Source organism: Oncorhynchus clarkii, chromosome 25 (assembly GCF_045791955.1).
Source record: "Oncorhynchus clarkii lewisi isolate Uvic-CL-2024 chromosome 25, UVic_Ocla_1.0, whole genome shotgun sequence".
Taxonomy (NCBI): Eukaryota; Metazoa; Chordata; class Actinopteri; order Salmoniformes; family Salmonidae; genus Oncorhynchus; species Oncorhynchus clarkii.
Window position 1 is genome coordinate 7835942 of NC_092171.1, and position 27458 is coordinate 7863399.

Genomic DNA, 27458 nt, shown 5'->3' on the forward strand with positions numbered 1-27458 from the left:
GCCGAACGGCATAGGCAAGATGCAGTAGATGGTATAGAGTACAGTATATACATATGAGGTGAGTAATGTAGGGTATGTAAACATTATATAAAGTGGCAATGTTTAAAGTGACTAGTGGTACATTTATTACATCAAATTTTTTATTATTAAAGTGGCTAGAGATTTGAGTCAATATTTTGGCAGCAGCCGCTCAATGTTAGTGATGGCTGTTTAACAGTCTGATGGCCTTGAGATAGAAGCTGTTTTTCAGTCTCTCGGTCCCAGCTTTGATGCACCTGTACTGACCTTGCCTTCTGAATGATAGCGGAGTGAACAGGCAGTGGCTCGGGTGGTTGTTGTCCTTGATTATATTTTTGGCCTTCCTGTGACATCAGGTGGTGTAGGTGTCTTGGAGGGCAGGTAGTTTGCCCCCGGTGATGCTTTGTGCAGACCTCACTACCCTCTGGAGAGCCTTGCGGTTGTGGGAGGACCAGTTGCCGTACCAGGCAGTGATACAGCACAACAGGATGCTCTCGATTGTGCATCTGTGACATTTTTGGTGACAAGCCAAATTTCTTCAGCCTCCTGAGGTTGAAGAGGCGCTGTTGTGCCTTCTTCACCACGCTGTCTGTGTGGGTGGACCATTTAGGTTTGTCCTGGATGTGTACGCCGAGGAACTTAAAACTTTCCACCTTCTCCACTACTGTCCCATCGATGTGGATAGGGGGGTGCTCCCTCTGTTGATTCCTGAAGTCCACAATCATCTCCTTTGTTTTGTTGACATTGAGTGTGAGGTTGTTTTCCTGACACCACACTCTGAGGGCCCTCACCTCCTCCCTGTAGGCCGTCTCGTCGTTGTTGGTAATCAAGCCTACCACTAATTGACACAATTTGAGTCAATAGGAGGTGTACCTGTGGATGTATTTCAAGGCCTACCTTCAAACTCAGTGCCTCTTTGCTTGACATCATGGGAAAATCAAAAGAAATCAGTCAAGAAATCAGAAAAAAAAGTCTGGTTCATCCTTGGGAGCAATTTCCAAATGCCTGAAGGTACCACGTTCATCTGTAATACGCAAGTATAAACACCATGGGACCACACAGCCGTCATACCGCTCAAGAAGGAGACGCATTCTGTCTCCTAGAGATGAACGTACTTTGGTGCAAAAAGTGCAAATCAATCCCAGAACAACAGCAAAGGACCTTGTGAAGATGCTGGAGGAAACAGGTACAAAGTATCTATATCCACAGTAAAATTAGTCCTATATCAACATAACCTGAAAGGCCCCTCAGCAAGGAAGAAGCCACTGCTCCAAAACCGCCATAAAAAAGCCAGACTACGGTTTGCAACTTGACGTAGCAGAATCATAATTAGTTAGGTAACATTGATAAATAAGATGTTTTATTTACATAATAATGCTTATGTGAGATATTTGTCATTAGGATGTTTTCTTTTGGATAATACTGTTGGCAGTTGCAGTTATCCCTTCTTAGCTTGGACTTAGTCACTTGGGGCCCAGAGAGGGGAGAGATCAGGATTGTCTTCATATGTGAGGGTATCTGTTAAACCATGTGAAGGGCTCCACAATATCTGTACACCAGTCACTCCCTAATTTTCCCATTGGGGGGAGGAGTATGGCAGTGTTTGGAACCATTGTATGTCCTCTCTGAGGTTGCCCTTATCTTGACCTAGTATATGACCTAAGAGGTTCACTGTCTTTTCTGAGCTTGTCCAGGAGGGGGTGTATTTGAGATGGGAGTATCTAGATTTGACAATTGATATATGCCATTAGATGAGGTAATGTTTTGGTCCTAAGTGGTACCAAGAACGAGATTAGAATCTCGTCTAAAGAGACCAAACTGAACGATAATTTATAGCTAATGCTATCTGGATGGGATACTCCTCTCTCAAGTAAAATTCTTCATTTGTGCAGTTTTCCTAAGACCTGTGGTTTGTCATGTCGACTAGGGGGTGGATCTTTGCTATAAAGGATCTCAGTTGCCATTATGTTGACACTCTCAGAGAATTCATTTATAGACACTGAATTGATCTGAGAGTCAAAAAGGGCTATGGTGAAACTCATATAATTAAAGATGGACTCTATAATATAACTCTGACTTGTGTGTGGTTTGCTCTCTCAATGTTTAGTAATACAGGAAATTACCACGACAAACTGCACATGGGGACAAAGATTGAACTTTTTGGAGACATGTCTTCTGGTCTGATGAATCAAAGATAGAACTGTTTGGCCATAATGACCATCATTATGTTTGGAGGGAAAAGGGGAGGCTTGCAATCCGAAGAACACCATCCTAACCGTGAAGCATGGGGGTGGCAACATCATGTTGTGGGGGTGCTTTGCTGCAGGAGGGACTGGTGCACTTCACAAAATAGATGGCATCATGAGGCAGGGGAAATTCTGTGGATATATTGAAGCAACATCTCAAGACATCAGTTAACACTTGTTCGCAAATGGGTCTTCCAAATGGACAATGACCCCAAGCATACTTCCAAAGTTGTGGCAAAATGGCTTAAGGACAACAAAGTCAAGGTATTGGAGTGGCCATCACAAAGCCCTGGCCTCAATCCTATAGAAAATGTGTGGGCAGAACTGAAAAAGCGTGTGCGAGCAAGGAGGCCTATGAACCTGACTCAGTTACACCAGCTCTGTCAGGAGGAATGGGCCAAAATTCACGTGACTTATTGTGGGAAGCTTGTGGAAGGCTACCCGAAACGTTTGACCCAAGTTTAACAACTTTAAGGCAATGCTACCAAATACTAATTGAGTGTATGTAAACTTTGGACCCACTGAGAATATGATGAAAGAAATAAAAGCTGAAATAAATAATTCTCTCTACTATTATTCTGACATTTCACATTCTTAAAAAAAGTGGTGATCCTAACTGAACTTAAGACAGGGCATTTTTACTAGGATTAAATGTCAGGAATTGTGAAAAACTGAGTTTAAATGTATTTGGCTAAGGTGTATGTATACTTCCAACTTCAACTGTATCTCTCCACACATATATCCTCACCCCATTCACTCCTACCCTCAATCATGTCCACATCTACACTTGGTTTCGGAAACAGCCACGGAGGAATGTTCCTCAATGCAATTGCCTGCCCTATCTCTCTCTTCCCCAGTCCATATTCTACCACCTTTTGCCCGATAGTCCACCTGTACAGTACGCCCTCTGCTTACCCACTCCTCGCTCCCAGCATTCCCCAGTTGCCGTGACCGCAGGATGTCCTTCTGAACTCCCTTTCGATCTCGCCCAGTACATTAATGCAAGTTTGTCCCACCTTATCCTCAGTGGCAGTTCCCCACTGTCCACCTGCAATGCCTCAACAGGTGTTTTCCCGAAGGGACCCACACACAATCTCAGGGCCCTTGACTGTATCCTATTCAGGCACTTTGTCTCCCGATCCATATACAAAGCATCCATAATTCAAATATGACCTGATCAATGCCTGGTACACATACACCAGTGTATGTCTATCTGACTCTCAATCATATCCTGCCACTGCCCTCATCAGGTTCAGCACCTTCCTACACTTAATTGCAATATGCTCAACATGTCTCTTCCATGTAAGCCCCTCATTAAACGACATACCTAAATACTTCAACTCAGACACCCTACTTATATCCTGACCATATATTTGCATATATTTCCTCCTAGAATACACCATTAACCCCCATGTAAGAGACCAATCTTCCACAACTCCCACAGCTTGCATCTTCCTCATCACAGCTTGCATCTTCCTCATCTTCCTCATCACATATTTCACATTCCCACCTCTTTTCCATACAGCCCCATCATCAGCATACAAGGCCACAACCACTCCCTTTCCCACCTCCTTAAATATATCATTTATCATCAGGGTGAACGACACTGGACTAAACATACTTCCCTGAGGAGAAACCCTTGTTCACTCTCTCTTGTATGACTCTGAGAAACACCAAAAGAAAGATGCCCAGGGTCCCTGCTCATCTGTGTGAACTTGCCTTAGGCATGCTGCAAGGAGGCTTGAAGACTGCAGATGTGGCCAGGGCAATAAATTGTAATGTGCATAGGATTGGTACATCCGAACATCACACCTGCGGGATAGGTACAGGATGGCAACAACAACTGCCCAAGGTACACCAGGAACTCACAATCCCTTCATCAGTGCTCAGACTGTCCGCAATAGGCTGAGAGAGGCTGGACTGATGGCTTTTAGGCCTGTTGTAAGGCAGGTCCTCACCAGACATCACCGGCAACAACGTTGCCTACGGGCACAAACCCATCATCGCTGGACCAGACAGGACTGGCAAAAAGTGCTCTTCACTGACGAGTCGCGGTTTTGTCTCACCAGGGGTGATGGTTGGATTCGCGTTTATTGTCAAAGGAATGAGCGTTACACCGAGGCCTGTACTCTGTAGCGGGATCGATTTGGAGGTGGAGGGTCCGTCATAGTATGGGGCGGTGTGTCACAGCATCATCGGACTGAGCTTGTTGTCATTGCAGGCAATCTCAATGCTGTGCGTTACAGGGAAGACATCCTCCTCTCTCATGTGGTACCCTTCTTGCAGGCTCATCCTGACATACTGCTCGTTCTGTGCGTGATTTCCTGCAAGTGTTCTGCCATGGCCAGTGAAGAGCCCGGATCTCAATCCCATTGAGCACGTCTGGGACCTGTTGGATCGGAGGGTGAGGGCTAGGGCCATTCCCCCATCTTGTTATGTTCACACAAATATTTACACATTAAGTTAAGTTAAGTTTGCTGAAAATAAACACAGTTGACATTGAGAGGACGCTTCTTTTTTTGCTGAGTTTATGTGGATTATCAAAATAACTACTCAGAAACAGAGCTGACGTCCTAAAATAATGAATGACAGCCTATACTGATATACTCTTCATTGATGAATATGATTAATTTATATATTAATGAACTATTTGTTTAAATAGGTTAGGCTCATCCAATAGACACCAATCTCTTTAGAGCGTGTATGTAGGCCAATCCCACATAACTATGTTAGCAAAACTCAGGCTGAAGCCATATTTTAGCAGCATACTCTTGCAGCCTTCGAAGACGTCTTAGCAAAATAGCCTCGGGAGACACTTTGAATAGCACTTATAAATACACAGCTAAGGGATTTAACAGCCTTCCACATCAAAGACTCTGTGTCTGACTGCAATATCTCTCACCATTGACCTCCCCAACGAGCATGCCGCATCATTATGAGAATTGGTCTGGGCGGTACAGAGCAGAGTAGAGCAGCAGAGCAGAGCGAGTGAGCCACATCCGCCACTGGAGGGATCTAATCTGTGCAATCTGACGCTCAAGGATTTATAGGTTTAGTCAAAATTGCTTTTCTCCACTGTGGAGATTAAGTACCGTGGGATGTTTTGTTGGTCAGGCCAGAGCTGCTGCTTCTTACCCAGCCCGAAGCTGTTCTGCTGAAGACAATGTCCCAGGACCCACGCAGAGAGGTTTTAGCCCTAGTGGGGTGTGGAATTTAACTGGAATTTGAGGGGTCCACGGTGGTATGTGCACCATGCAAGTGGATACTGTGTTTGTGCTGTTCTGCGTCTGCCTCATGGGGGTTGCTGGGAGATCAGCTCATCAAAGAGGCCAAAAGCTAGAGACCTACAAACAAAGCAGGTAAATTCACCTTACATCCTGGCATCTATACATAAAATACATTTTAAAATGGCATGAAATGTATAATTTGATTCACATTTTAACCCATGCCCAGATCTAAAATGTGAATCAAATTATACATTTCATGCCATTTTAACATTTATTTTATGTATAGACTCTGTATTGTTTTAAAAGTGATTTCATTTAATGTAATAGTATTAATAATAAGCCATTTAGCAGACTCTTTCATCCAAAGCGATGTATAGTCATGCGTGCACACATATTTGATTGGTGCTGAGTGCCTGGGTGAGGTCCACTTGGTGACAATAATGTGTCACCTGTTCTGTTTTCCTCACCTGTTTCCTCACCCCACCAGGTGAATTCAGATTGATTCAGAAATGGGATTAAGAGAGGGCACCTATATTCCAGTATCTATTTATGTTCTATTGGTGGATGTTGTGGCTGTTGCTCCATGGTGTGCTGGATGTGGCACTATTGGCAGATATAATGTATGTAATTCTGATCAGCTTATGATACATGTTTATGGAGCCCTAGCTCAACCTAGCCTAGTCATAGATCTGTTTGTGCTGTATTGTGGTGTTTAGTCACCTATTTTTGGCATGTCAACGACCATAGCTGGTGGCAAGACAGCACAAACAGATCTGGGACCAGGCTAGGCTCAATGAATACTTTGTATGAAATGCATACACTTAACAACAAACATAAGTAATTATGCGGGACTGATGGATTAATTGCTAGCTGCAAATACCATAACAAATACCACAGCATGCAAACTATGAAATATTCATTAAACGTGGTAGCTGAATTCTACAGTACAATGACAAGTGCACCCGTTAATCTCTGGTAAAGATGATAAGGATTTTTCCTATCCAAAGTGCAGGGTGCCTTTATCAGCTTTGAGTGATTTATACCCACTTAATGTATTCCAAAGGCCCTTTCATATCATAATCCCACAAACCATGTCTCCTTTAGACAGTATCACTCTCATGTGATCATGGCCCTTTGAGCTATTTTTAGGTCTGATCTGAAAACAGCAACTAGAAATCTGTTCACCATTAGACCAATCTTACAGATGGTTTATACCTACAGTGCTTTGCGAAAGTATTCGGCCCCCTTGAACTTTGCGACCTTTTGCCACATTTCAGGCTTCAAACATAAAGATATAAAACTGTATTTTTTTGTGAAGAATCAACAACAAGTGGGACACAATCATGAAGTGGAACGACATTTATTGGATATTTCAAACTTTTTTAACAAATCAAAAACTGAAAAATTGGGCGTGCAAAATTATTCAGCCCCTTTACTTTCAGTGCAGCAAACTCTCTCCAGAAGTTCAGTGAGGATCTCTGAATGATCCAATGTTGACCTAAATGACTAATGATGATAAATACAATCCACCTGTGTGTAATCAAGTCTCCGTATAAATGCACCTGCACTGTAATAGTCTCAGAGGTCCGTTAAAAGCGCAGAGAGCATCATGAAGAACAAGGAACACACCAGGCAGGTCCGAGATACTGTTGTGAAGAAGTTTAAAGCCGGATTTGGATACAAAAAGATTTCCCAAGCTTTAAACATCCCAAGGAGCACTGTGCAAGCGATAATATTGAAATGGAAGGAGTATCAGACCACTGCAAATCTACCAAGACCTGGCCGTCCCTCTAAACTTTCAGCTCATACAAGGAGAAGACTGATCAGAGATGCAGCCAAGAGGCCCATGATCACTCTGGATGAACTGCAGAGATCTACAGCTGAGGTGGGAGACTCTGTCCATAGGACAACAATCAGTCGTATATTGCAGAAATCTGGCCTTTATGGAAGAGTGGCAAGAAGAAAGCCATTTCTTAAAGATATCCATAAAAAGTGTCGTTTAAAGTTTGCCACAAGCCACCTGGGAGACACACCAAACATGTGGAAGAAGGTGCTCTGGTCAGATGAAACCAAAATTGAACTTTTTTGCAACAATGCAAAACGTTATGTTTGGCGTAAAAGCAACACAGCTGAACACACCATCCCCACTGTCAAACATGGTGGAGGCAGCATCATGGTTTGGGCCTGCTTTTCTTCAGCAGGGACAGGGAAGATGGTTCAAATTGATGGGAAGATGGATGGAGCCAAATACAGGACCATTCTGGAAGAAAACCTGATGGAGTCTGCAAAAGACCTGAGACTGGGACGGAGATTTGTCTTCCAACAAAGCAAAATCTACAATGGAATGGTTCAAAAATAAACATATCTCCCTGTTGTGGAGTCGGACCTCTCACAAGAGATATAGTCTATCAATAGGCATTAGGCAACGCATACTTTTACAGGACAACCATGTTTTAAATTTAAAGGAAAAAACATTGTGTTAAGATAGTGAATCACAATTATATGTTTCAGGGAAAATGTAAAGTTCTTTATTTCAAAGTTATTCAAATGAAGAGTTTATTTCCAAAATGCTATATCCACCAATTCTTCGCATTATAGACCACGGCTGTCAGCCAATCAGCATTCATGGCTTGAACCACCCAGTTGATAAATAGCGTTTGGAAATTACTCTTCAAATATTGTTGTAGATCACCAATTTCTCTCTCATGTAGACTGGAAATGATTAATTGTATGGTCATAGATGCCACACATTTTTGCAATTGAAACATAGCGGATTGTTGTGGGTGATACCAATTGTTAGTGACACATAACTTGAACCAGACCTATAAACTGTACATACTGTATATGGCTTAGACTTGAACATGTGTTATTTTCTCTCTATAAAAAACAAGCGAACAGAGTACAACAAAAACACTATCAGACCAGCTTAGCTAAGTTTAACAGACACTGATGGTATACTAACTAACCCTGACTTCTCACCCCGAAGGTGTTTCTCCAAAAGTCATGAAAAACATCCCCTGTCCTCTTGAATGGCACCAAATAACAACAATAATCAATAGTACAATCCGATTCTGAGAAATGCAATGGCGTGTTGGCTTACTGTGGTTCCAATCACAAAACTTGAGCAAACCTATTTCTGGACCGAGCAATTTTCAATTGGGATCTGTGAACTGCGATGCACTTTTAACTGAGTTTGTACTTCTTATGTGCACTTAACAGGAGTCGGTTAGTGATCATGTTGTTGACTCCGTCTGTCCAGAAAATGCAGGCAGCTGTATAGCAGCAGCAGAACTATAGGAAGCCCAAAGGCAGTGTTCTGCAGACAGACAGACAGACAGACAGACAGACAGACAGACAGACAGACAGACTCACAGACACACACACACACACATGCATACACACACACTGACAGACTGTTCTAGTCTCTGGTTCGTGGAGGGGATTCTGTCAAGCGGATTAGCTGCTGGGGCGTACAGAGAGGAATAGCATCCATTACCCATCAGCCCACAGCAGTTAGCACCCAGTAGCTCTCTCTCTCTGATTGTCACGGTAGATAATAACGCTGTCGGCTGTTCTCTCTCCATGCACGCCTGTGGGGCATGTCAACACATGCACTCATGCCTCTAGGCTACCCATTAATCCAGTTTAGGGTTTTAGGGGGAAATCTATTTTTGTATTCTGTTTCAAATGTTTATGCCCTGACTGGGATAATGCAATCAAAGAGACAATTCATTCAGATGTAGGATCTCTTTGAACGTTGTCAAGAGATGAGTGTGTTCTCTTGAAATAGAGTGTTTCTCTGAATGCCTTCATGCCCTTCATATCTTTTGGGATAAAAATGGCAATGAATCAGCCTGATCTATCTCCCTGAGCCAAGTTGAAAGTAAAAGAGACATTTTTGCTTAGCTGTAAAAGAAAACATGATAAAAAGTGAGCTAGAAAAGTATTGGGACAGTGACATATCTGTTTGTTTTGGATCTGTACTCCAGCACATTGGATTTGGAAGGATACAATGACTATGAGGTTAAATACGGTCAGCTTTAATTTGAGGGTATTTTCATCAATATCAGGTAAACCGTTTAGAAATTACAGCCCTTTTTGTCCTTCCTGTAGTCCCCCCATTTTAGGGGACCAAAAGTATTGGGACAAAATCACTTATAGGTATTAAAGTAGTCAGATGTTTAGTATTTGGTTCCATATTCCTAGCACGCAATGACTGCATCAATTTTGTGGCTCTACAAAAAAAATGCTGGATGCATTTTCTGTTTGTTTTGGTTGTTTCAGAATATTTTTTGTCCAATAGAAATGAATGGCAAATAATGTATTGTGTTATTTTGGAGTCACTTTTATTGTAAATAAGAATACAATATTTTTATAAACACTTCTACATTAATATGGATGCTACCATCATTTGTAGAGTCACAAGGTTGACGTAATCATTGCGTGCTAGAAATATGGAACCAAATACTAAAATGTTGTCCCAATACTTTTGATCTCCTAAAATGGGGGTTACCACTGTATGGACAACTTCTAAACGGTTCACCTGATATGGATGACAATGCCCTCAAATTAAAACTGACAGTCTGCACTTTAACCTCATAGTCAGTGTATGATTTCAAATCCAAAGTGCTGGAGTACAGAGGCAAAACAACACAAAATGTGTCACTCTCAATACATTCGTAGCTCACTGTAGGCTAAGCTTTTGTATTTTTTTGCTTTGAGTGATTTGTTTGTTGTTGTTGCTGCACCAAACTTCCTCTGTAATTCAGCCTCACAATACTGTCATACAATGGTCTTCAGCAAGATGACAGGTCATTACAGGGTTACTACACTTCTATGCTCCTTTGTCACTTCTCCTGTTTCTACCACCTATACTGGAATTCGTCTTGACATTTTGACCAGAAGTTGTTTGCAATCATTTTGTGATCTTTTCATTATGCCCAGGTGAATGCCACTATTTATTTCCTAAAAACAACAAACATCTTGTGATTTTTCCATCAACAGATCCAGGAGACAAACGTCAAGAATGGATGGAGAAACTCATAGCAACTCTGAAAGGTTAGAGTTCATTGTCATTGTACAAAACGCTGATCTGAAAAAGTAGGTTGCAAACTCATAGCACAACATGAAAGGTGTTATCAATACTATTGATATTGTAAATACAGTAAAGCTGATATTGTAATTTGATACCCTACTTGACAGTGTAAAACATGTCTTTGCCCATTGAAAAAAGAGATCATCTCATAGCCTAACCCTATAAAATAACACATTTTCCTATCTACAGACCAATTCTAAAGCGAAGTTCAGACATGACAAAATCTCCCATGACAAAATCTGAGCAGCTCCTAAGAATAGATGACCATGATTTTACCATGAGACCAGCATTTGGAGGTAAGACTTTACAGGAGTCATATCATTTGTATATTTCTACCTAGTGAAATCATCAGGGTTAGTACAGATGAAGTCGGAAGTTTACACTTTAGCCAAACACATTTAAACTCAGTTTTTCACAATTCCTGATATTTAATCCTATTAAAAATTCCCTGTCTTAGGCCAGTTAGGATCACCACTTTATTTTAAGAATGTGAAATGTCAGAATAATAGTAGAGAGAATGATTTATTTCAGCTTTTATTTCTTTCATCACATTCCCAGTGGGTCAGAAGTTTACATACACTCAATTAGTATTTGGTAGCATTGCCTTTAAATTGATTAACTTGGGTCAAACATTTCAGGTAATCTTCCACAAGCTTCCCACAATAAGTTGGGTGAATTTTGGCCCATTCCTCCTGACAGACCGGGTGTAACTGAGTCGAGTTTGTAGGCCTCCTTGCTCGCATACATTTTCTATAGGATTGAGGTCAGGGCTTTGTGATGGCCACTCCAATACCTTGACTTTGTTGTCCTTAAGCCATTTTGCCACAACTTTGGAAGTATGCTTGGGGTCATTGTCCATTTGTAAGACCCATTTGCGACCAAGCTTTAACTTCCTGACGGATTTTGCTTCAATATATCCACATCATTTTCCGTTCCTCATGATGCCATCTATTTTGTGAAGTGCACCAGTCCCTCTTGCAGCAAAGCACCCCCACAACATGATGCTGCCACCCCCGTGCTTCACGGTTGGGATGGTGTTCTTCGGCTTGCAAGCCTCACCCTTTTTCCTCCAAACATAACGATGGTCATTATGGCCAGACAGTTCTATTTTGATTCATCAGACCAGAGGACATTTCTCCAAAAAGTACGATCTTTGTCCCCATGTGCACTTGCAAACCGTAGTCTGGCCTTTTTTATGGTGGTTTTGGAGCAGTGGCTTCTTCCTTGCTGAGCGGCCTTTCAGGTTATGTCGATATAGGACTCGTTTTACTGTGGATATAGATACTTTTGTACCCATTTCCTACAGCATCTTCACAAGATCCTTTGCTGTTGTTCTGGGATTGATTTGCACTTTTCACACCTAAGTACATTCATCTCTAGGAGACAGAATGCGTCTCCGTCCTGAGCGGTATGACAGCTGCGTGGTCCCATGGTGTTTATACTTGCGTACTATTGTTTGTACAGATAAACGTGGTACCTTCAGGCATTTGAAATTGCTCCCAATGATGAACCAGACTTGTGGAGGTCTACAATTGTTTTTCTGAGGTCTTGCCTGATTTCTTTGATGTTCCCATGACATCAAGCAAAGAGGCACTAAATTTGAAGGTAGGCCTTGAAATACATTCACAGGTACACCTCCAATTGACTCAAATTATGTTAATTAGCCTATCAGAAACTTCTAAAGCCATGACATCATTTTCTGGAATTTTCCAAGCTGTTTAAAGGCACAGTCAACTTAGTGTATGTAAACTTCTGACCCACTGGAATCGTGATACAGTGAATTATAAGTGAAATAATCTGTCTGTAAACAATTGTTGGAAAAATGACTTGTTTCATGGACAAAGTAGATGTCCTAACCGACTTGCCAAAACTATAGTTTGTTAACAAGAAATTTGTGGAGTGGTTTGAAAAACGAGTTTTAACGACTCCAACCTGAGTGTATGTAAACTTCCGACTTCAACTGTATGTGAAAAACATGCTCCACATAAGATTTGAAGGTGCACTTCATCAATGTGCGTACTGTGCATCAACAGTGATGCACAAATTACTTTGAGGGCAATGTACAAATAGTTTATTCGCTCCTTTTAGTTGTTTGTAGTTGCTTTTAAAAATATATATATATTGTTGCTTAGAGCATAATTTTTTCCCTCGAACGGGGTCGTCCAATCTATCCAATGGTCTTATCAGCTCAGGCCTCCAAAAGCCCTTATGACATCAGCAACATGACAAGCTGTACATTGGCATGCTAGTACTCTTTCTTTTAACAGGGATGTTGACAGAGTGTTTGTGGTTCCATGGTCAATGTACAGGAATTTGCTGTTGTGGGATTAAAGGCCCTGCATGTGGGATCTATTGTATTAGTGAGAGGCTTAATGGGTTCTCATGTTAAAGTAACGTGTTCTTTTTTTAGTTATTTACATGTTTGGAATCCATAATACCTCGAGGGCGGCCATCTCAGGTCAGAGATACATCAATGATCTAGGCCAAATGACAAAATGTGTTTCACACAAGCCCATGGATCAAGCAACGTGGGTTGCTGAAAATTAATGTCATATTTTTGACCAGAACAATGGCCAAATATATATTGTTTTATGTGTTTTATGAATATATAAAAATAAACAATAACAGACTGTAAGAGTAATCTGAGTGATAAAAATATCACACTATGAATGATCCTCCTTTAAAATGTCTACTATTAGGCCTCCCGAGTGGCGCAGTGGTCTAAGGCACTGCATCGCAGTGCTAGCTGTGCTACATGAGATTCAGGCTCTGTCGCAGCCGGCTGCGACCGGGAGACCCATGGGGCGGCGCACAATTGGCCCAGCGTCGTCCGGGTTAGGGGAGGGTTTGGCCGGCAGGGATGTCCTTGTCCCATCGCACACTAGTGACTCCTGTGGCGTGCAGTGCACTCTGACACGGTTGCCAGGTGCACGGTGTTTCCTCCGACAAATTGGTGCGGCAGGCAGGCTTCCGGGTTAAGTGGGCAAAAAATGTCTCCTTTTGCCACACCAGCTCCAAATCTGTCTGGAAGAGAGAGAAAAAATCTCAATAGCTTCCAGATGTTTGACGCTGCAACAAATTGATCCATTGTGACCTAATTGTATTCCTGTATGATGGCGGATGATGGCGAGTAAAGGCTAAAATAGGTTAAAAAAAATAGCCAGTCATGGCACAATCAAATCCAGCCTATTAATAGGCCTACACTGTATTTGAATAAAACTACTGTATACTACACACAAGCCTAGTCACAATACACTCAGTGGCCAGTGTATTAGGTATACCCATCTAGTTTCGAGGCAGACCCCCCCCCCCCCCCCCCCCCCCCCCCCTCCCTCCAGAACAGCCTGAATTCTTCAGGGCATGGAAACATTGCTCAATTGGTATCAAGGGTCCTAACGTGTGCCAGGAAAACATTCCCCACACCATTACACCACCAGCCTGTATTGTTGACACCATGCAGGAAGGGGGCATTAACACATGCTGCTTACTCCAAATCCTGACTCTTCCATCAGCATGATGTCGGACCAGGCAATGTTTTTCCACTCCTCAATTGTCCAGCGTTGGTGATTGTGTGCCCACTGGAGCGGCTTCTTCTTGTTTTTAGCTGATAGGAGTGGAACCCGGTGTGGTCATCTGCTGCAATAGCCCATCCGTGACAAGGGTCAACGAATTGTGCATTCCAAGATGCTGTTCTGCATACCACTGTTGTTCTGCGCCATTATTTTCCTGCTTGTGGACCGCCTGTTAGCTTGCACGATTCTTGCCATTCTCCTTCGAACCTCTCATCAAAGAGCTGTTTTCGCCCACAAGACTGCCACTGACTGGATGTGTTTTGTTTGTCGCACCATTCCCGGTAAACTCTAGGCACTGTCATGCTTGAAAAGCTCAGGAGGCCGTCCGTTTCTGAGATACTGGAACCTGCGCTCAAAGTCGCTTAGGTCACTCGTTTTGCCCATTCTAACGTTCAATCGAACAGTAACTGAATGCCTCGATGCCTGTCTGCCTGCTTTATATAGCAAGCCACGGCCATGTGACTCACTGTCTGTAGGAGTGAACCATTTTGGTGAACGGGGTGGTGTACCTGACACATGATGTTCTCTGTGGTAGAATCAATGAGTATCCATTACAGCAATGCATGAATGAATGAATTAAGGAAAAACTGTAGTGCTCTTCTGATTACATTTCTTTGATTTTGAAAAGAGGTCAAATATAGTAAATTCAATCTGAAAATCTACTCTCTCACTGAACTTTCTATTAATATGATTGTCTTTAATTACAGGGCCCCCTATTCCAGTTGGGGTAGATGTTCAGGTTGAAAGTCTGGACACAATCTCTGAAGTGGATATGGTGAGTGGGATTTGAGTCTCTTTATTACACCGTGAAGAGTAATCGTTCCTAGCCTGGTGTAACAAGCCTCATAGCGCGATAGGTCACATTCTGTTTCACTCGAAGCGAAAGGAAACGTGAGCACAGCAATGAGTCTGCTTGACCAAGCTAAATCTTTGGCCTATACTATTGCAAAAGTATTCCACTATCTAGAAAATGTTTCAACCAGAGAAGCCTTTCATGAATATTACGTAAGCACAAAAAATGAAGCTCACTCAAATCAGATATCTCATATGTGGAATCCTCCAACACATGCTGTACCTACATTCAATACAAAAAAGCAGCTTCATCGATAGGTGTCATTGTCCCCCAACAGAGGGCACCACCACCGCCATAACATGCCCCTGTTGTGTTGTTTCAGGACTTCACCATGACCCTGTACCTGCGGCACTACTGGAAAGACGAGCGCCTGTCCTTCCCCAGCACCAATAACCAGAGCATGACCTTCGACAGCAGGCTGGCCAAGAAGATCTGGGTTCCTGACATGTTCTTCGTCCACTCCAAGAGGTCCTTCATCCACGACACAACCACGGACAACGTCATGCTGAGGGTGCACCCTGACGGAAACGTGCTCTACAGTCTAAGGTAGCTGCTCAGCTCTCCTGTATTAGAATGATGAGAACTGAGCCGTGTCCGTGTCCATTAGGGCACGGACACAACGGAACGGAACACTAAAACAAGCGTTTCTTATTGGACAGGTTCCGATAGTACACCCGTTTCCGAACGTTTTCATGCTAGCTGAACACGACCCTCCCCTCGGTACATGACTTACCCTCAAGGGTATTGGATTTAGCGCTGAGCTCATGTTCAAACTGATTTATCAAGGTATATGAAGAAGGCCAATTTGTTGTACTGCTAAACAAAGTTATTGAAAATGCTACTTAGTAAGCATGTAATGTTACCATATGGGAAAGGTTTGATCAGGTGCGAGAAACCTTCCTGGGTTGTTGAATTGGACAACCTGGGACACTTGAATGAGTTATCTTAACACGTATTTTGTCCATTGAATAAATTATGTACATTGAAAGATATACAGTGCGTGACATAATTTTTCCATTTTATGAGACAGATGGACAACACTGAAATGGATGCTACACACTTTCCCTTCCCCAGCCAAATAGAGACCTCATGTAACCCATGTTATACATAAGTCCTTCAGTGACATCCCACTGGGCAAAAACTGGTTGACTCAACACTGTTTCCACATAATATCATCCCAAAAAATCATGTCATGACGTTGAATCAATGTGGAAAACTGATTGGCTTTGCAAATAGTAATCGCATTTTGTCGTCTTTTTTTCACCCAATGACATAGTGACATTTTTTGGATTGAATTCACGTTAGTTGAAAACTCAACCAAATGTAAATCAAAACTAGACGTTAAATTGACATAAGTCAGGCTATGGTGTCACTTTTGTTCTAACAGAATCACAGTCACGGCCATGTGCAACATGGACCTGAGTCGCTTCCCTCTGGACACACAGACCTGCTCGCTGGAGATAGAAAGCTGTGAGTGCATCTCTCAACTTCACCATTTACCTACACATCTCTGATGACATTTGATCCAGTTTTATCGCAATCATGTGAGGTATTCATTGGGGGGGTTTTAACGTTCTCTCATCAGACGCGTACACGGACGATGACCTCATGCTGTACTGGAAGAAAGGCAACGAGTCACTGAACACAGACGAGAGGATATCTTTATCTCAGTTCCTCATCCAGAAGTTCCACACCACTACAAAGCTGGCCTTTTATAGCAGTACAGGTAACCCTGAAGTCACATATTTACTAAGACAACCAGATGGGCCACATTAAACTGCCATGCGGGCCGCATTTAGCCAGCGGGTCCGTGAGTTTCAGACCTCTCCACTGTGGGAATGGAAACAAATGAAAGGGACAGGATCTGCGTAGAATATCAACTGTGTTCTTTTTCCTTCCCAGGCTGGTACAACCGTCTGTACATCCACTTCACTCTACGACGCCACGTCTTCTTCTTCCTGCTCCAGACCTACTTCCCTGCCACCCTCATGGTCATGCTGTCCTGGGTCTCCTTCTGGATTGACCGCAGGGCTGTCCCCGCTAGGGTCCCCTTGGGTAGGAAAGGCCCTTGCCAGAAGGACAAGAAAGTTTCTAGCTCTAGGTTTAATGGATATTTCAGTTTTCTATTTGAGATGTAGTACAGTCTTGATGCTCATGTGTTTGATTGTGATGTTTGCTCTCAATGGTGGCCCCAATGAGGCTTAAAATGAACTGTAAACTAAAAAGCTATTTCAATGGAGAGCGGTGTCAAGTCACCTAGGTTGCTGAACCCTCTGTTTTGACTCTGTCCAGGTATCACCACGGTGCTCACCATGTCCACCATCATCACTGGAGTCAACGCCTCCATGCCCAGAGTGTCCTACATCAAAGCAGTAGACATCTACCTGTGGGTCAGTTTTGTGTTTGTCTTCCTCTCGGTCATAGAGTATGCAGCGGTCAACTACCTCTCGACCGTGCAGGAACGGAAAGAGAGGAAGCTAAGAGAAAGGGTACATTTTGTTTAATTTCAATAACATGAAATGTTTTTCTGCTTCTCTGTATTCATTTAGTTTTAGGGGCAACATCTGGTGCATTGCTCATATCGCTCCATATGCCAAATGTTGTGGCATATGGAGCTTAAACTGCATAAGTAGCCTTAGGAGGAAGTCCCCGAAAACTTTTCTTGCCTCAAACAACCTTCTTTAGAAGCCCTATGCAAAATAAGTTACATATTAGTGTCTATAAAGCCACTTCAAATACTTCGGTTTTGTAGTTTAAGTCTTGTCCGTTAATTCACCTTTTACCTCCGCCTACTTGCAGTTGCCCTGTACCTGTGGCATTGGCAACCCGGACGACATGACGTGCGACCCCCAGATCTCCGGCTACACCACCATGGACGTCAACCGCACAGCGAACTATGGCACAGCAGGGAACTATGGGATGCCAGAGAACGGCGGCAGGCAGGAGAGGATGTTGGCCCAGGTGGTTCTGGGGGATCCCCAGCTCACGGGCCAGGTAAAGAGGCCAGGCTATGTGAACATTTGGATAGACACCCACGCCATAGACAAGTACTCACGGGTCCTATTCCCTGGTTCCTATGCCCTGTTCAACATCATCTACTGGTCTATCTACTCCTAACGCCTGGCCTGTGCCACAAATGGGGAAGGACCCTTCTACCCTATCACACTCACATGCTGCAGTTAGAGCACAACATGGTCATATTTATTAAGCACTAAATGGGCAGAGAACTGACTCAAACAGGGAGGGAGTGGGACTACATGAACTTGTCGATTTTTAGAGTGTGCCCTAATGAATATGACCCAGGACTCCACTGTGACTCTATTAACAGGGATAGTGGCCACAGAGAGAACATGTTTTTGTCTGTTTTTCAAGACAGCGAAAGAGATTGAGATATGGCTCATAAAATGCAAGGAACATTGCCTTCTTGACCGAGCCTCTTAAATGGACTTATTTAAATATGTACTCTTTCCATGTGTATTCAAGAAAACAGTTATAAGGGTTTATCGTCATTTCCACTGAGCCACCGGGTCAAGCATTACAAAATTGGGTGCAGTATTTTTATTTAAACATCCACTGAAAATGTTCAGTTACAATATGGTTTCTCAAACATCAGACTAATTAATATTGATAACTGGCGCATCGGGGTTGAAAAACTATTTTTGATTGCAATGTTCTGGGAGTGTCAAATTTTGAAATACAATGTTGTTTACACATGTGAATTATTTTCCATAGAACGTATAGCCCCTTGTTGATTATATGTTTGACATTGAGATGTTTTTTTTTATTATGGTCACCATTAATTCAAACTTTTTGGGATTGTGTCATATTGATTGTGACCAATGGACAACTAAGCAACTGAAAAACAACATTGATAGGTTTTAGATCTGAATGCTTGCCCACTGGGTGAAGGGCCTTGACATGACGTGTGTATATATTAGTGACTTAGCATGACTATGACTAGACAGTGCCCCGGAGAGTGCTATCCCTTTAAACTCTAAAGCCTGAATTTCAGGTGATATCTTTACATTTTCGTATTTGCAGTTCTAAAATATGAACACACTATTTGGATGTTATGTATCGTTGCTTCTGATCTTAAACACTAGTTTGTTGGTAATAAGCAACCATTTGACCTTTGTGCTAATTTTCACAGCAATAGCACAACTACATGTGACACGAATAGATAAGAAACAAACCGGTTAGGTTATTTGAAGCCAAAATGTACAAATCACTTTAGGCTGTTTTCTTTTCCTCTATTTTGAGACTTTTGAAGTTAATGTCTCTTCGTGTATATTATTATCTATGTGAGATTCACTGTATTAGTTGTTTCGGGTTTTAGAGTTGATTCCCCTTTGAATCCGTTTGAATAAATAACCTCGTAGATGACCTCATATATAGCTACAGGATGGATATATTATTGTCTTACTAGGAGAGATTGTCTCCAAATACCCCTTCTTTTTTATAATCAATATGAGCAGAAATCACTCAACACACCTATGTAAAAGCTATGTTGTGATCATTGTTAAACATATTTAATAAATGTGCTGTTTTCTGAGAAAGAGGAAGTCATTGCATCTGAAATGGAAGAACATGTTTTGAACTAGCCTAAAGACATGGAAATTGACATATTACAGTAATTGCAATGCTGCAGCGTCTCAGAAACTTTGCTTTATGGTGTATTAGAATTGCTTCATTGATAACAATGATTACCATTCTTCGAAAATCATGAGCAACTTGGCACTGATTGCAGACTAGAGGTAGTTTGAATCAATACTTGTTAATCACGAGGTCATCAATGTTTTTTTTTTCATGAATGTGTGGAGCCAGTAGTGTCCTTGTCTTTCGGTCCTTGCTCCTGCTTCAGTTTGGCCTCAGAGAATTCCACCCTCATCTTGTGAAACAGCTCAGGGCAGCACAGCACATCCACAGCTGTCATGGCCAGGGCCTTGGCCGTCCGGAGTGTGTAAAACTGGGCCTTTTCTGCACCTGGACCGTTCAATGGAATAGGCATATGTGAATCAGTGGAGGCTGCTGAGGGGAGGATGGCTCATAAGCCATCCTCCCCTCAACAGCCTCCACTGATGTGAATAATGTCATAATGGTCAGAAAATCAGTCTGTACCAGGGTCCATTTTGTATCCATTTTATAGAGCTTAAAATAGGCTGAAATCAAGTTGAGCAGTACCCATCTCTTTTTATTACTGGATCCTACCTGCGGCTGCGGTGTACTCCTCAGTGTGGTTCAGTGCATCGGTGCCAATGTAAAAGAAAGGGTGTATCCCAGGGACGACAAATGACACGTTGCCAAAGTCAGTGGAACCTGCCAAGACATAGACAAGACTATGAAGACATGTGCTCATCTCCAGTAATATTACTCCCTCTACAATTATTATTATTATTTCATTTTTGCTACCTGAGAAATTGTTCTGCACTTCCACAAACTCAATCCCCAAGGCTCTACCATTTTCTTCGTAGAGCTGTGCAAGGGTGGTGTTGGGAAGGATGTTGGAATATGTGTGGTTTGGATAAGTTATCTCCACCTATGGGAAATAAACTTACACGACTTAACCACCAACATATTTTCCCTCAACCTTGATGGTAAACAAGGGACAACGGAAGAAAATGCTATTTTGAGCATGCTTACTTGACAACCAGTTGCCATGGCAGCTGACCTGAAGCAGGCCTCTGCCTTGGCTTTGAGGTCAGACAGGTCCGTGACCAGTGGAGTGCGCAAGTAATACTCCAGCTCGGTGTAGGCTGGGATGATGTTAGGCTTCACTCCACCATGTTTGATGATGCCTGTGGAAGAAAACAAAGAAGAAACCAATTGAACCTTTATGTCCGATAAGGAAGAGGTGTACACAGAGACTGTGGATCAGCCAGGTATGGTGGTTTGCTCAACAGCTGTTACAGTATGAAGCCATCAATGGTGTACACAAAGACTTGATACATTACTGCACAGGCGCAACAGGTGAATACCAAAATATCACTTTACTTTCAATGGTTATGCCCACACATGCAGGCAGGGGCACAACTTTGGTTTTAGAAGTGTGGGGTGGGGACATTATATACAGTGCCTTGCGAAAGTATTCGGTCCCCTTGAACTTTGCGACCTTTTGCCACATTTCAGGCTTCAAACATAAAGATATAAAACTATTTTTTTGTGAAGAATCAACAACAAGTGGGACACAATCATGAAGTGGAACGACATTTATTGGATATTTCAAACTTTTTTAACAAATCAAAAACTGAAAAATTGGGCGTGCAAAATGATTCAGCCCCCTTAAGTTAATACTTTGTAGCGCCACCTTTTGCTGCGATTACAGCTGTAAGTCGCTTGGGGTATGTCTCTAGCAGTTTTGCACATCGAGAGACTGAAATTTTTTCCCATTCCTCCTTGCAAAACAGCTCGAGCTCAGTGAGGTTGGATGGAGAGCATTTGTGAACAGCAGTTTTCAGTTCTTTCCACAGATTCTCGATTGGATTCAGGTCTGGACTTTGACTTGGCCATTCTAACACCTGGATATGTTTATTTTTTAACCATTCCATTGTAGATTTTGCTTTATGTTTTGGATCATTGTCTTGTTGGAAGACAAATCTCCGTCCCAGTCTCAGGTCTTTTGCAGAATGGTCCTGTATTTGGCTCCATCCATCTTCCCATCAATTTTAACCATCTTCCCTGTCCCTGCTGAAGAAAAGCAGGCCCAAACCATGATGCTGCCACCACCATGTTTGACAGTGGGGATGGTGTGTTCAGCTGTGTTGCTTTTACGCCAAACATAACGTTTTGCATTGTTGCCAAAAAGTTCAATTTTGGTTTCATCTGACCAGAGCACCTTCTTCCACATGTTTGGTGTGTCTCCCAGGTGGCTTGTGGCAAACTTTAAACAACACTTTTTATGGATATCTTTAAGAAATGGCTTTCTTCTTGCCACTCTTCCATAAAGGCCAGATTTGTGCAATATACGACTGATTGTTGTCCTATGGACAGAGTCTCCCACCTCAGCTGTAGATCTCTGCAGTTCATCCAGAGTGATCATGGGCCTCTTGGCTGCATCTCTGATCAGTATTCTCCTTGTATGAGCTGAAAGTTTAGAGGGACGGCCAGGTCTTGGTAGATTTGCAGTGGTCTGATACTCCTTCCATTTCAATATTATCGCTTGCACAATGCTCCTTGGGATTTTTAAAGCTTGGGAAATCTTTTTGTATCCAAATCCGGCTTTAAACTTCTTCACAACAGTATCTCGGACCTGCCTGGTGTGTTCCTTGTTCTTTATGATGCTCTCTGCGCTTTTAACGGACCTCTGAGACTATCACAGTGCAGGTGCATTTATACGGAGACTTGATTACACACAGGTGGATTGTATTTATCATCATTAGTCATTTAGGTCAACATTGGATCATTCAGAGATCCTCACTGAACTTCTGGAGAGAGTTTGCAGCACTGAAAGAAAGTGGGCTGAATAATTTTGCACACCCAATTTTTCATTTTTTGATTTGTTAAAAAAGTTTGAAATATCCAATAAATGTCGTTCCACTTCATGATTGTGTCCCACTTGTTGTTGATTCTTCACAAAAAAATACAGTTTTATATCTTTATGTTTGAAGCCTGAAATGTGGCAAAAGGTTGCAAAGTTCAAGTGGGCCGAATACTTTCGCAAGGCACTGTATATATATATATGTATATCACAGTTGAAGTCGGAAGTTTACATACACCTTAGCCAAATACATTTAAACTCAGTTTTCACAATTCCTGACATTTAATCTTAGTAAAAATTCCCTGTCTTAGGTCAGTTAGGATCACCACTTTATTTTAAGAATGTGAAATGTCAGAATAATAGTAGAGAGAATGATTTATTTCAGCTTTTATTTATTTAATCACATTCCCACTGGGTCAGAAGTTTACATACACTCAATTAGTATTTGGTAGCATTGCCTTTAAATTGTTTAACTTGGGTCAAACGTGTTGGGTAGCCAAAACAAGCTTCCCACAATAAGTTGGGTGAATTTTGGCCCATTCCTCCTGACAGAGCTGGTGTAACTGAGTAAGATTTTGTAGGCCCTCGTTGATCGCACACGCTTTTTTCAGTTCTGCCCACAAGTGTTCTATAGGATTGAGGTCAGGGCTTTGTGATGGCCACTCCAATACCTTGACTTTGTTGTCCTTAAGCCATTTTGCCACAACTATGGAAGTATGCTTGGGGTCATTGTCCATTTGGAAGACCCATTTGCGACCAAGCTTTAACTTCCTGACTGATGTCTTGAGATGTTGCTTCAATATATCCACAGAATTTTTCTTTCGTCATGATGCCATCTATTTTGTGAAATGCACCAGTCCCTCCTGCAGCAAAGCATCCCCACAACATGATGCTGCCACCCCCGTGCTTCACGGTTAGGATGGTGCTCTTTGGCTTGCAAGCCTCACCCTTTTTCCTCCAAACATAACAATGGTCATTATGGCCAAACCGTTCTATTTTTGTTTCATCAGACCAGAGGACATTTCTCCACAAAGTACAATCTTTGTCCCCATGTGCAGTTGCAAACCGTAGTCTGGCTTTTTTATGGCGGTTTTGGAGCAGTGGCTTCTTCCTTGCTTTGCGGCCTTTCTGGTTATGTCGATATAGGACTTGTTTTACTGTGGATATAGATACTTTTGTATCTGTTTCCTCCAGCATCTCCACAAGGTCCTTTGCAGTTGTTCTGTGATTGATTTGCCCCTAAGTACGTTCATCTCCAGGAGACAGAATGCGTCTCCTTCCTGAGCGGTATGACGGCTGCGTGGTCCCATGGTGTTTATACTTGTGTACTATTGTTTGTACAGATGAACGTGGTACCTTCAGGTTTTTTTAAATTGCTCCCAAGGATTGACCAGACTTGTGGAGGTAAAAAAATAAAACATTGTAGACATTTAGGTCTTGGTTGATTTCTTTTGATTTTCCCATGATGTCAAGCAAAGAGGCACTGAGTTTGAAGGTAGACCATGAAATACATCCACAGGTACACCTCCAATTGACTCAAATTATGTTAATTCGCCTATCAGAAGCCTCTAAAGCCATGACATCATTTTCTGGAATTTTCCAAGCTGTTAAAGGCACAGTCAACTTAGTGTATGTAAACTTATGACCCACTGGAATTGTGATACAGTGAATTATAGGTGAAATAATCTGTCTGAAAACAATTGCTGGAAAAATCACTGCACAAAGTAGATGTCCTAACCGACTTGCCAAAACTATAGTTTGTTAACAAGAAATTTGCAGAGTGGTCGAAAAACCGAGTTTTAATGACTCCAACCTGAGTGTATGTAAACTTCCGACTTCAACTGTACACCTCCCGTCCCCAGTGAAAGTTGGCGCCTCTGCATGCAGGCACATGACAGTAGGAGCATCTCTCATTCGTCACTTACCATGGAGTCTCCAGTCTGGCTTCAGCTGCTGCCTCAGAACTGACAGGCTGTTGTACGCCAGCACTGCTGCATCCAGGGCATTGACCCCCTCCCAGGGGTACGCTGCAGCATGTGACGCCTTCCCATGGTACTTCACTGTCACACTGAGAATAGATTAACAGAGATGGAACCCAAAATGGAAGCATATATAACGGTCAGTTAAAATGTTGTAAAACTGGAACCGGATACAGACGGCAGAAACAGAATCTCACTCTGTGATGGATACACAGGGTAGGAAGGCAACATCCTGCTGAGCAGGGTGAGCCATGAAGACAACATCCATGTCTTCAAATGCCCCAGCCAGGATGAGGTCAACCTTCCCTCCTCCATCCTCTTCTGCTGGGGTCCCAAGAACTGTCACCTATGGCAATGACACATGGCTGTGTTTACTGAGGCAATGTAATCAATCAGTAGGTCAATCGATAATTTATTCAAATGGCAGATGGTGACATTTTATCCATGCACAATAAATTAGTAAGTGGACAAATGGACACACCTTTAATGCCACAATATATGCACTCGCTGCTGGAAAAATGTACCTTTACACGGAGAGGAGTCAGACAGTCTGTTGGTTCTCTTACTAATCCTAATGCACCCGTCAGCCCTAGTGCAGCAGCCACACCGACTTCTGCTATAAGGTTGTGTCCACATGCATGGCCAATACCTGGCAACGCGTCGTACTCGCATAGGAATCCCACATTCAAAACTCTGTCGCCGTCTTTGCCACCAAATGGGCCCCATGTCGCCCTAACTGCGGTAGGCAGTTTGTAGTGACTTTCAACCTCCCATAAGTTATCATCAGAGAGAAAACGAACGAGCCTGTCGTGTGACTGTTTCTCCCCATATGCAAGCTCTGGACACCTCCATATGTCTTGGCTTAGAATGAACAGCTTGTCTTGAATTGTGTCTATGCAGGTTCCAATATTGTGTTTCAACTGCATTCGATTTTCATGCGATTGAGAGCCTAGTGCCATAATCTTTTTTTTTGTTTGCAGTCCAGCAAACTCGTAATAGTCTTGCGTAGTAAAAGTTGTTTATGTTTTTTATTTCTCTGTGGCAGACTGATTTTCAGATAGGCAGAGGTTGCCATCTACTGTCTGGAGTAAGAATGTGCACGTATTCAATGTGAGGTATCTGAGGAAGGCTGTAATTATTATGGGGCTATAATTTAAACCATTCTGAAATTAACTAGGCCTGAAATTTAAGTAGGCCTGAAAAGCATTTGTTTTCATCTATAGATGGTCATAAGCAAGGCTGAGACTGTTTTGAATTGTGTCCTTTTTGCAATCTCACATATGTAGGCTAAACGAGAAGCGAATCGAGTGAAGTCCATCAACCTCCTGCATTTCAATTAATATGAAGAGGTTGTTTTTCACTCTTACTACACTAGAGGGACCCAAAGTAATATGTTTGTGCCGATGCAAGCAACACGCTTCATGGTTGTTATTACTGTATTATATATCAAATCCTACAGCACTTAAAATCCTATTATTTGACAGAATGAGGGTTTAGCAACAATTATTTCAGAATCCATTTTGTGAAAAAGACACTACACTGTATTGAATACAACATTTGTCTCTCACCTTGAATTAATAATAAAAGCGTAGAAGGAATAAATGATTCCCCCCTCCTTTTTCGAATGTCAAGATACTTTTTTCATGGTCACTTGAATAATAAAACACTCATGCAGGAAACAAGGAAGTACCTTGGGATGGGGCTACACAACTGCGAGCAAGGTCTGACCCAGCGGAGCGAGCTCAATTACTGCCAAATGAATAAAGACAAGGCCATATGGCTGTCACGCTACGACAGAGGACTCAAGTGTGTGTGCGTCTGTGTGTGTGTGTGTGTGTGTGTTAGAGAGAGCAATTGTGTGCATGCGCTGTGTGTATGTGTGTGCGCACTCTTCATGCGCGCGTGTGTATAGAGGGGCTGCCGTGTAGGAGTTGGGGGGTTAATTGGGGTCTTTGTCAGCCACAGGAGGAGATGTTGTTGGACAGTGCAGAGCACGCTGTCACCAGTACCCCTCTCTGACAGGGCCTGTCACTCAGTTTACTTTACACACCACCGGTGTCACTCTCTATTGTCTGTCAATTAACTGACATGAGGGAAATAACCTTTTTGCTTTCCTATTTTCTTAATCACTGATTTAGTTTGTGGACCGCTGTTTAATTCCACCTGATTACCTAGTAGTGCTTCCTACCCTTTAATATCTACCCTGAGAGGATCAAGACTGTTCCATGCCAAACCATTTCCGTCAGCTTTCCCTCTGTTTCTCAGTGGTGGATAAAACATAATATCTATGTTATTGCACTACTAAAACAGACGGTACGATATCAGCTCAATAGTGTAGAATACATTTCAACTCGTGTCTTCATATGAAATAAAGGTGCCAGGAATCCTTGCCAAATCCATAAAGTTTTCTCTTGCGGCAACATAGAGACATTTCCTATGTTCAATATTTCAAGTAAACCCTTGACGTGATGACTTGATCAGTGCAATCCGTCAGCGAATTGGCATCAATCCAAAGTAGAGTGATGTAATGTGCACATACAGGCATCACAACAACAGGAATTCCTTAGGGAATAGTGTGTTGCTAGGCAGAATAAATGTGCTCCTCATTTCAATGAAATTAGTGATTGGATAACAAAGACCTGTGTTTACTGCGTCGCATGTGTTGTGTGCTACCTCTGTTGTGTGTGTGTGTGTGTGTGTGTGTGTGTGTCATTGACTCTCATCACAACCAGTGATGTCCTCAGAGACACACTCAGACAGTACTGATCAGACGGTTTTAAAACATGAGGTTTCAGTCGACTGAGGTGAACTGTCATTCTGTCATTATTTCTGGAAAGATGGGATCTCAATACCACTATCGAAAAAAAAGCACACCCCAGCATGCACTGCTCCTCAGGCCAAGAGCTCTGTTAATTGGAGGAGAGGCCGCAGGGCCTCTTGAGGGTGTCTGTTCGCATGCTGCTTGACAGCCCTTCTTGTCATTTATGTCACACT

The 27458-nt window shown here is 42.5% G+C and overlaps 2 protein-coding genes across 3 annotated transcripts; one reads left to right on the plus strand and one right to left on the minus strand.

The window, feature by feature from the left end:
* The first annotated feature begins 5342 nt into the window (after positions 1–5342).
* Positions 5343–18692, plus strand: LOC139383848 (gamma-aminobutyric acid receptor subunit rho-1-like). The gene is made up of 10 exons (XM_071128428.1): positions 5343–5623; positions 10496–10549; positions 10776–10882; positions 14866–14933; positions 15334–15557; positions 16399–16481; positions 16597–16737; positions 16914–17066; positions 17304–17500; positions 17811–18692. Exons 1-10 carry the CDS (start codon positions 5508–5510, stop codon positions 18126–18128), a joined length of 1461 nt encoding a protein of 486 aa, XP_070984529.1. The 5' UTR covers positions 5343–5507; the 3' UTR covers positions 18129–18692.
* Positions 18693–19812: 1120 nt separating this feature from the next.
* Positions 19813–25423, minus strand: LOC139383947 (xaa-Arg dipeptidase-like). Of its 2 annotated transcripts, XM_071128567.1 has the most exons (7): positions 24989–25423; positions 24662–24810; positions 24411–24553; positions 20652–20806; positions 20421–20547; positions 20220–20327; positions 19813–19994 (listed from the first exon to the last, which is right to left on the minus strand). In XM_071128567.1, the coding sequence occupies exons 1-7, from the start codon at positions 25421–25423 to the stop codon at positions 19816–19818; spliced, it is 1296 nt and encodes a 431-aa protein (XP_070984668.1). In that variant the 3' UTR covers positions 19813–19815. The 2 variants fall into 2 exon arrangements, with proteins under 2 accessions (XP_070984668.1, XP_070984667.1); XM_071128566.1 differs by having other exon boundaries at positions 20220–20547; positions 24989–25390.
* Positions 25424–27458: the final 2035 nt, after the last annotated feature.

Excerpts from the sequence above, each read along its gene's own strand:
- LOC139383848 (XM_071128428.1), top strand. The coding sequence starts at position 5,508 with ATGTGCACCATGCAAGTGGATACTGTGTTTGTGCTGTTCTGCGTCTGC. Across the intron at positions 10,883-14,865 it reads CATGAGACCAGCATTTGGAG|GGCCCCCTATTCCAGTTGGG; the intron begins GTAAGACTTTAC and ends CTTTAATTACAG. Across the intron at positions 14,934-15,333 it reads CAATCTCTGAAGTGGATATG|GACTTCACCATGACCCTGTA; the intron begins GTGAGTGGGATT and ends GTGTTGTTTCAG.
- LOC139383947 (XM_071128566.1), bottom strand. The coding sequence starts at position 25,390 with ATGCAGTTGAAACACAATATTGGAACCTGCATAGACACAATTCAAGAC. Across the intron at positions 24,811-24,988 it reads TGACTCCTCTCCGTGTAAAG|GTGACAGTTCTTGGGACCCC; the intron begins GTACATTTTTCC and ends TCATTGCCATAG. Across the intron at positions 20,548-20,651 it reads CCATGGCAACTGGTTGTCAA|GTGGAGATAACTTATCCAAA; the intron begins GTAAGCATGCTC and ends TATTTCCCATAG.